The 10,553-nt window shown below is 41.8% G+C and overlaps 1 protein-coding gene across 1 annotated transcript in view; it reads right to left on the minus strand.

The window, feature by feature from the left end:
- Positions 1-2,262: 2,262 nt before the first annotated feature.
- The window catches only part of mboat2b (membrane bound O-acyltransferase domain containing 2b), a 20,235-nt gene continuing 11,944 nt past the window's right edge, over positions 2,263-10,553 (minus strand). Inside the window, exons 6-11 of the mRNA XM_071512827.1 lie at positions 9,342-9,534; positions 8,681-8,784; positions 6,783-6,847; positions 5,011-5,143; positions 3,849-4,000; positions 2,263-2,434 (exon numbers count right to left, since the gene is read on the minus strand). Coding sequence (XP_071368928.1) covers positions 2,263-2,434; positions 3,849-4,000; positions 5,011-5,143; positions 6,783-6,847; positions 8,681-8,784; positions 9,342-9,534 — 819 coding nt within the window. The remainder of the gene's footprint in view (positions 2,435-3,848; positions 4,001-5,010; positions 5,144-6,782; positions 6,848-8,680; positions 8,785-9,341; positions 9,535-10,553) is intronic.

A 10,553-nucleotide genomic window follows, 5' to 3' on the forward strand; every position in this document is an offset into this window, starting at 1 on the left:
AAACCCGTCACATGACTCTAACACTGACCTGTCACTCTGCTGGGGGGCGGAGCCACACTGACACTCTGCTGCCTGCTTCATTAATGCACTAACTCACTGGCCTGATCACTCACTCACTCATTCAGTCATTCATTCTTTCACTCACCCAGTCGTTCAATTGCTGTTGTTCCTTCATTTTCTCAGTTGTTCTTTCATTCATTGCTTCCATTCACTCATTTATTTACTCATTCACTCATTCATTCATTGACTTTATCATTCACTTGCTCATTCCTTCATTTTCTCAGTTGTTCTTTCATTGTCTCCTTCATTCACTCAGTAACTTATATATGAATTCCCTCATTTATTCATTCCCCTATTCATTTATTTGATCACTCATTCATTCACTCATTGGCTCGTTCATTCATTGACTCTTTCACTCAGTCCTTATTAGCCCATTCACTCATTCATTCACCCATTCACTCTTTCACTCAGTCCTTATTAGCCCATTCACTCATTCATTCACCCATTCAATCATTGCCTCATTCATTCACTGTCACTTATTTATTCATTCCCCCATTGATTTATTCGTTAATGCACTAACTCACTGGCCTGCACATTCACTCATTAATTCATTCACTCAGTCATTGGCTCATTCATTCATTGACTCTTTCACTCACCCAGTCGTTCAATTGCTCATTCGTTCCTTCATTCATTTTGTTGTTCTTTCATTCATTGCCTCCTTCATTCACCCATTCATTGATTTCCTCAACTATTGCCTCATTCATTCACTCAGTCACTTACTTATTCATTCCCTCATTTATTCATCCCCCCTTTCATTTGTTTGATCATTCACTCACGCACTCGTTCATTTATTGATTCACTCATTGGCTCACTCACTCGCTCAGTCATTCAATTGTTCACATATTAATTCATTCATTCATTCCTTCACTCATTACCTCATTGCCTCATTCATTCATTAACTATCACTTGCTCAGTCATTCAATTGCTCATTCACTCATTCATTCACTCAGTCACTCATTCATTTTCTCAGTTTGACTCATTCATTCTGTCATTCTGATACATATTCCATCATTCCATCTTAATTTCTCATTGCCTAATTCATTCACTCAGTCACATATTTGCTCATTTACTTGTTCATTCACCCATTCATTCAGTCCACTATTTATTTGAACATTCACTCACTCACTCATTCATTTATTCATTCATTGGCTTATTCACTAACTTGGGCATTCAATGGCTCACATATTCATTCATTCATTTCCTCACTCATTCATTTAATTTCTTCATCTCATTCATTCATTCACTTATTCATTCACTTATTTTTTTCATTTCATCTTATTCTTTCATCTTATTTCTTTCATTTTATTCATTCTTTTCTTCATGCTTTTATTTATTCATTCACTCCTTCAGTTGTTCACTAGCTCATTCATTCATCCACCCATTCATTCAGTCCGCTATTTATTTATTTGAACATTCACTCACTCACTCACTCATTCATTTATTCATTCATCGGCTTATTCACTCACTTGGGCATTCAATTGCTCACATATTCATTCATTCATTTCCTCACTCATTCATTTAATTTGTTCATCTCATTCATTCATTCACTTCCTTATTTTTTCCGTTTCATCTTATTCTTTCGTCTTATTTCTTCCATTTTATTCATTCTTTTCTTCATGCTTTTATTTATTCATTCACTCCTTCAGTTGTTCACTTGCTCATTCATTCATTCATTCATTCATTCATTCCCTCCCTTTCTGAGTCCTCCTGCCCACAGACAGCAGCAGTCAGCAGGTTTCCATCAGTTCAACACCAGGCAGGTTTGCATTGTCCCAGAAACAGTCGCTCAGTTTCCCTCCTGCTGACTGTTCCAGGGTCCGGAGCTCCGCCTCGCCCCAAAAAAATTATATTTGTGTTTGTTTCCAGTCGAGTTTTCTGATCCAGGAGGTCCGTCTGTCTGGGCGCTGGCTCCACCTTGCAAAGAAAAACTTGTGAAGGGAAACGCTGCAGCAGGTTCGATCCTCCCTCCCTCCCTGCCTCCCGTCCGCAAAGTCCTGATCCCACAGCGGTCCGCCTTCCGACCCGCTCCGCCCTCTCGCTCCGTGTTTCTGCCCCGCTAAAAAAAAAACCGCAGACGGGAGGCGGGCCGTCCCACGCGCCTCCTCCTCTCCTCGTCTTTCTTTACAAGTGGATGAAATACAGTGTTGGACAGTTCGTCTCCCGGCTCCCGCTCAGTCTCAGTCTCGGTCTCTGTCCGCCGCCTCAGGAGGTTTTGGCCTTCTGGTTGCAGTTGCTGTCTGTGGCCTCCGGGTGGCGCGGCGCCGGGTCCTGGGGAATCTTCTTCTGCTGCTCTTTCAGACGCAGATGTCTCGGTTTGACCGGCAGCGCCACGGCCAGCAGTATGCAGCCGATATGGAGGCTGAAGTACCAGGACCTGGACAGACAGAGATTATTCAATATATATAATTTTTCATCAAACAACAGAAACAGATGTTGGTGGTTAAGATTTGCTGTGTTTTAATACAATACATGTTTTTTTTTACAATGTGCAATTTAATTTTTAGGCCAGAAATTGGGCAGCAGAACATCATGTTTAGGAGTTCAGTTTCAGCAGCAACATAACTGCAGCCTCAGGAGAAGTAGTTCATATTGCATTTTTAGATTTTTTTTTTTCTTTTCGATTAATTGTGCAGCCCGACTATCGAGGGCTTTTAAGTGATCTAACACACTGTCCTCTGGCGGCCATGTTGGAGGTCCTCAACTGTTAGTAACAAAGGCTGAGAAAAGCTGAGTGTTTCTGTCCATCTCAACAGAATTGAACAGACGGTTAATTTCTGTCTGTTTCTGACTGAACTGATCATTTCATCACTGATCCATCTGATTGATTTAGTGTTTAGATAATGTCAGCTTGTTAGCTAGCTAACCATAGCATCTGGTCAGTTAACCATCACTGTCTTGTTGTTAACACATCTGATTAGCACACTAGCTAACGTAGCTAGTAGCAGCTAGCGTTAGCATGTTCACATTAACATCAGGGCTAAAGAGGCTATAAAGGGTTTAGGGCTGGGGACTGAAGACCAATTTCAGATGAAGACCAAGTTTCAATCCACAACAGTCAGCTACTTCTGAGTGATTCATCTTTTTAAAGGAATAGTTCACCCAAAAATGAAAATCCTGTCCTCATCTCCTCCCCCTCATGCCAGTTGAAACACAGGTGAAGTTTGTCCATATAACACACAGGGAGGCTGCAGCACAACTCCATTGCAGCCTTCTCCAAAACAACTGAAGTCAGTGGGGACCAGTTCTTCAGAGTTCCACAAAGACCTACAGTATATTTACACCATCATTTAGTGCAAATCTGAACTACAGCTGATTGATTTGCGACAAATAATGGTGTATAGGTATTTCTATTCACAGTGTGATTGTTTGGCTGTTTTTGTTTTGGAGCTCTAAAGAACAGGTCCCCATTGACTTCAGTCTGTCTCTATACAGTATTTTTTTTTATTGCTGAGAGATATATTTAAACTGAAACAAGGAAAATCTGAGTTTGGTTCTATTTTATGACATTGGTTTGAAGTACTAATAACAAAAATGAAATCAATGTATTGTAATTAGAAGATACTTTTCATTAAAAGCTCAAAGCTCAACTTGCTACAGAAAAAGTTTACCAATTTGCGAAAAATTAGTAAACTTTTGGGGGGAAATATCTTTTTTCATCCGTCTGCTGCATCCCAAACTTCACGTTTAGAACAGAACAGGACTCCAAACACACAGAGTAACGTTCCCCAGTATGAACCAGGTGTCTGCTGGTTGTCTCCCAGTCTGTCTCCAGTCTCCCAGTTACTGACCTGTAGAACTTGATGGACGGGCCGACGGACAGCAGCACGAAAGGCACCACCGTGTAGCAGATGGCGATCTGGGTGGCCGCCCATGTGATGATGTCATAGACCAGTTTGTGGGCGGGCGATCCCAGGAAGTATGGCCGAACGTTGTGTCTGACCTGAGAGCAGCAGGACGGACATCATTAACCCTTTATTCATCTGCTTCACACTCACACAGTTCACTACAGAATAACATGAGCTTTTAGTAATAAAACGTTGGTAGTGTTTATAGTATGTAGCTTGTAGATACATACATTTTAAAAATGAAATATCATTAACTGAATGCAGCTGATGTAGCCGGGATTATTTTTGGAACTATTTCAGGTGAGTAACCACGTATTCCTCCACTGCGTAGTGATTTTTAGCTGTAAACAGTCTCCCATCACCACCACCTTCACTAACTGTGGAAACAAGGAAAGTAGTCCCTGCTAGTTCAAAACAGTATTATTTTTGTTTCATATTTTCTGTAAACTTTACAAATCTCCTACACAAAACTGCCAGATTTAGACTCATATCATTTAAAATTACTCTCCATTTAGCTTTAGCTGCTACAAGTTCTCATTTTCTCACTTTTCAGATGATGTTAGAGGCTACTATCACTCAACATGCTTAAGTGTTAGCGTGGAGCTACCATCAATCTACATAGTGTATGCTAAAGTGTTAGCGTAGAGCTACTATCACTCAACATAGTGTATGCTAAAGTGTTAGCATGGAGCTACTATCACTATAGTAGATACATACATATATACATAGTATATATCTAGTCCAAGAAAAGCTAAAGTGTTAGCTCCATGCTAACACTTTAGCTTTTCTTGGACCACAATGGAAATAAGTTTTGTAGTTTCTTGTGTTTTATCCTTGATTGTTTTTTAACCAGGTGCATTACATTATATTGCATATATGGAACTTGTTTTTAAAATGATCAAATAAATCAAATCAAATCAAATCAAATCCTATCACTGAACATAGTGTACGCTAAACTGTTAGCATGGAGCACCAGAGCCAGTGCTCTACCAGGGACTCATGGATGGTTTTGGTGTCTCTGTTCTCATCACTCAGCAACAAGTTGACCAACAGGACAATCGACCATAAAACTCAGTGTATTGCTCTAAGCGGCCGGTCGGCTCACCGCTCGTGCGGCCAGTGTGATGACGATGCCGGTGAGGAAGGTGAGGTAGTAGCCGGGATACGCTCCGTGCCACATGGCCGACAGGATGAAGGTGGCCGCCGTGGGGTTGTAGGGGCAACGCTCGTAACAAACCCTGTTCACAAGTCACACAGAGACACAAGCAGGGTCACACACAACAACCGGCTGGTCTCTCTCTTGGAAGATGAATAAAGAAAATCGAACTCAACCCAAACCTGCAGGTTAGTGCCTTGCTCTGTCCAGCAGCTAAGCCTGCAGGACCAGTTTAGACCTGAGACAACTTTCTGTTAGATTTCTTATCTCAGTGTTTTGGATATTACTGACCAAATTCTGTCATTAGATTGTGTCTTCATTAACTTCAAACTGAAACTGGGACTGAGCTGCTTCAGATCCACACTGCTGCTGCCTGATGGTTTTCCACCAGTAGATGGCAGCGTTCTAAAGCAAACCAGCTGATAGACCTGCACCTCCTGCATTAAATAAGTATGAGGCAGTGGTGGAAGAAGTACTGAGATCTTTTACTTCAGTAAAAGTAGCAATACAACAATGTAAAGATACTCCATTACAAGTAAAAGTCCTGCATTCAAAATCTTACTTAAGTAAAACTACATAAGTATTGGCAGCAAAATGTACTTAGAGTATCAAAGTAAACGTACTCATTATGCAAACTGTCCCCATTTAGAGAGTTATATTTTTCATAAATTATCGGAATATTAATACTGATTTATTGACATACATGTACATGTAAGCAGCATTTTAAAGTTGCCAATGTGAAGCTAATCTTAACAATTTAGCTATACTTTTGGGTAGTCTAATCTATAACAATGCTATTTTAGAGTTATTTTATAAAGATGATCAAATGTTTTAAATATAATATATTGATCTGAAAAGTAACTAGTAACTATAGCTATGAAATAAATGTAATGGAGTAAAAAGTACAATATTTCCCTTTAAAATGTAGTGGAGTATCCTTGGAGTAAACTTGCTTGTGTTGTATGAAAATCTCATGTGTAAGTCGCTTTGGATAAAAGCGTCTGCCAAATGTGAAATTGGAGTATAAGTACAAAGTAGCATAAAATGGAAATAGTCAAGTAAACTAGAAGTACCTCAAAATTGTACTTAAGTACAGTACTTGAGTAAATGTACTTAGTTACTTTCCACCACTGGTATGAGGTAACCCATTAGTGGAATTAAAATGCATTCCTATTGTAGTTCACAACAGAGGGATTCATTTCTAAAACACTACATATCCATTTTTGAAATAAAAACACAAAAAAACACTACCTGCAGTTCATTGATCAAATCTAAATATAAAGAGGATCCAGTTTGTCAAAGTTTCAATGAAGGACTTCACTGCTGCTCTTTAGAAAAGTACCATCATCTGTTCTGATTTGTAAAATGTGGCACTTTTTCCAAAACAGTGGATTTCTCAATTTGGACCAAAACTCTTTAATTACAGAACGGTTCTTTGGTGTCACTGCAAATGTTTTCTTGCATTATGAAAACAGAGAAAACAGAAATAAATTAATAAATAAGTCGGTCTGTTCTGTGTGTGATGAAGTCTTGAGGCAAACCTACAGGTTTACTGCACATCTGTTTCCTGCACTCTGCTATTTAAAGCTGCACAAAGCGCATTAGAGTCTGGCTGCCAGTTTCTGTTTTCAAAATGACTGACAACATGATAAGATGCAAGCTGTTACAGACACATGACATATTGCAGAGGTGAAAGGTGCAGTTTGTGTTTCCCTGCTCACCGTTTGAGCCAGTGAGCCGTCTGGATGTTCCAGTTGTCGAGGAAAACCTTGAAGCTCGTGGCGAACTGGAATAAAACCAAGAGAAACGTCAGAATGTGATGTGATGAACAGTGATGAAGACGCGATCTGTCCTGTGAGGAGAGATGAAAACAACACATGAATCCTGATCTGACCGGTCACACCGCCTCAGAGCAGATCTGGATCAGATTCAGGATTGTGTTAGTCTGCTTCGGACTCCTGAATCTCGTCCCTCCACTCTTCAGATGTTGAGGAGCGATTCAGAGAGTCTGGCGTTTCCCTCGTCAACGGCTTGTTCTCGCTCCGAGAAACACTTCAGCCAATCAGAGCCTTTGTGGGCGGGGCTAAAGTCTGAACCGTTCGTGCGATGGTTTTTCATTGGTGTTTCAGCAGAATAGATTTGTTGAAATCACCTCCTTAACCAACAGATTGTCTTTAAATGGACGACATTCTTGGTCAGTTGGTAAATGTCTGTTAACATGTAGAGGCTGGCTGCAGCATCATGTGACTGAAGTGATGTCAGAGCGGCCGATATGTCGGTCACTAGTGATCGGTTCACTAGTGATCGGTTCAGATACGTCGGTCACTAGTGATCGGTTCGGGGGAAAATCAACCCCCCCCACACAGAAAACGGCTAACGAGGAGGAACTCTCAGGAGGAAAACCACACTATGCCAGCTAAACGCATCTTTATTTTTCATTTTGGCCTCCCATCCACACTACGACAGCGTTTTTTACCACCAAAAATGGATACATTTGAAAACGCCAGTTTCCTGTTGTAGTGTGGACGGGGAAACCGGAGCTTTTCCAAAACGCTGAGGTGGGATGGTCATGTGACCTCAGGCTGTAGCTCAACAAGTCTGTCTCGCTTTCGTCTGTCTTTTGTCGTGATTTGGATCTTGTTGGCTTAAGGCTCTGCTGCTGCAGCCATGACAACACTTCAGTAAACAGTGGTAACCATGGTAACGACATAAAGGTCATGGGTCAGAGTTGCCTGATATCAGACAGAATTGTCAACTGGTTCCACTCCGTCTCCATCTTCAGTCTTCATTGCCTCCACTCTAACAGATTTCCGTGGGGGAGGGGGATTCGATTTTCCCTAACCAATCACTAGAGACCGACGTATCCGCCTGAATCTAACGCCATTTTAAGTCGACGCTGATGCGTAACCATGACAACACCAGAGACGGTTCAGAAAGCATAGAGCATCTTTGACAACAGAGAGCGGATTTCAAAGTAATTGGTACTTTTAATGGATTCAGAACAGCCTGGATAGCAGCGTCCATCTTGTCTATAGCGTCTCCATTGTTGTTGTTACTCCTCCTTGGTTCCGGCTCACAGCTTGACAGCAGCGTTAGTCCCGCCCGTGGCTCTGATTGGCTAATCGTTAGTCCCCCTGGCGCTCATCGGATCGATCATTTTTCAACCGAAAAACCGCTGTTTCATGTCACGATGCCAGACCAGAATCAGTCAACTGGTGGAGCGGGTGGAGTCAAAGGTCTGGACCCAAGCAAGGGTCAGAGGCTTGCACATGCCCAATAGGGAAAGTTTCACCGTTTTCCTGTCTTTTCTGCGTATCAGTGCGGACGGGAAACTTTTAGAAAACGGCCTGGAAACACTGAGTGGACGGAAACTCAAACGACACGAAAACACTGTTTTCAAATTTAGCGGATCAGTGTGGAGAAGACCTGAGTCTGAAGATCAGGACAGGATCAGATATCAATCAGAAATGAAAAGATCAGACTCCATGTGTTTTTTTCTGTTCACATTGCCCTAAAAACATCAGATCTGTCACACAGGAGGGAGATGATTAAAGATGTGAGGAGCCACAGTTCAACATGTTGCTGTTGATTCATGATGTGAAGCGTTGATCCTCCTCACCTCTATATTGAGGATCCTGAGGTTGGAGATCAGGTCCCAGCGCGGAGAGCCGTCGCTGTTGTAGCCGTTGAAGCCGAAGCCTGCGGCGTTGTTGATGGCGTCCGCTGAGGGAGAGAGAGAGAGAGAGAGAGAGAGAGAGAGAGAGAGAGAGAGAGAGAGAGAGAGAGAGAGAGAGAGAGAGAGAGAGAGAGAGAGAGAGAGAGAGAGAGAGAGAGAGAGAGAGAGAGAGAAGACTCCCAGTCAGGTGGAGACATTGAAATTGTTTCTGTTTATTTTCCATTAATGCTAACTAATTAGCACTAGCAAGCTAGCTAGGGTTAGGGTTAGTCATTTGGTATAAAGTCAGTACCAAACCAGTGAAAAATACATGATTTATTAATTTATTAATTTATTTATTTTTGGTCCACTATATAGATGCAATCGAAGCCTCTGGCCCCGCCCACAATTGACACGACTAGAGAGACAAATCAACCAAGTCGCTTGCAGTGTGAACAAGCAGTTAGAGACAAAGAGAGATATGAGAGAGAGAGAGAGAGAGGAAATACAGGAGGAAGAAGAAGAAGAAGAAGAAGAAGAAGAAGAAGAAGAAGAAGAAGAAGAGAGCAGAGAGAGAGACGAACAGAGACACCAGCAGCAGAGAGAGAGCGGAGCGCGGACCCACCGAGCGTCCAGACGAAGTAGTACTTGGGCCGGGTGGTGAGCATGGACAGGTAGAGGTAGACCACCCGGCTGTGCAGAGGCGTGTCGGAGATGAAGTCATCGTCCGTGTTCCTCTCCACAGGAAACACCTTACACACCGACAGGAACACCATGAGGGAGAAGAAGCAGGTGGCCAGCTTCCCCACCACCACCGCCTGGAGGGGGAACCAATCAACCAATCAAAGGTCACAGATTTTGAAACAGTCCCACCCCTCCGCCCCTCCCATCCAATCAAACTGCCTTCCTCTCCCTAACTGATCTCCCATTGGTTTACACTTTGGATTGATCTGCCCCCAACATCCTGTTTCAACAGGAAATACATCACATTAAGGAAGTAAAGATGCTGTTTCATGGGTCTTTAAGGACTTTACAGATTCAGAAGGACTCCTAAAATAGAATTAAATTAAATAAAGTATGTTATCATGATACTACACACTCCGGTACAGTAGGTGGTGGTGTGCACCTGAATAAGTTGTTTGTGATCCACCATAAAACTCGAAGAAGGAGAAGAAGCAGACGAAGAAGAAGATGATGAAGACAGAGAAGACGAAGAAGAAGACAATGAAGAAGAAGAAGATGAAGACAAAGAAGAAGAAGACGAAGAAGACGAAGAAGAAGACAAAGAAGAAGAAGAAGAAGACAATGAAGAAGACGAAGACAAAGAAGATGAAGAAGAAGACGAAGAAAATGAAGAAGACAAAGAAGAAGATGAAGACAAAGAATATGAAGAAGAAGATGATGAAGAAGAAGACGAAGATAAAGAAGACAAAGAAGATGAAGAAGACAAAGAAGAAGATGATGAAGACAAAGAAGACGAAGAAGACGATGAAGAAGAAGAAGACAAAGAAGAAGATGATGAAGACAAAGAAGACGAAGAAAACAATGAAGAAGATGAAGAAGAAGACAAAGAAGAAGATGAAGACAAAGAAGACGAAGAAGACGATGAAGAAGAAGACGAAGACAAAGAAGACGAAGAAAACAATGAAGAAGATGAAGAAGAAGACAAAGAAGAAGATGAAGACAAAGAAGACGAAGAAGAAGAAGACAAAGAACTCCCAAAGTCTCCAAAAGTCTCAAACTTTCTGCTTTAATTTTGAAGAGAAAGAGTCACAGAAGCTTCAGCAGTGAACTCTTGTCAGTGTCTAATAGCCCAGGGTTCTCCCACTTTAAACAT

This window comes from Centroberyx affinis, unplaced genomic scaffold (assembly GCF_046629955.1).
Source record: "Centroberyx affinis isolate AG114_WGS23_722 - 3 ecotype Tasmania unplaced genomic scaffold, CSIRO-AGI_Caff_v1 ptg006568l_1, whole genome shotgun sequence".
Taxonomy (NCBI): Eukaryota; Metazoa; Chordata; class Actinopteri; order Beryciformes; family Berycidae; genus Centroberyx; species Centroberyx affinis.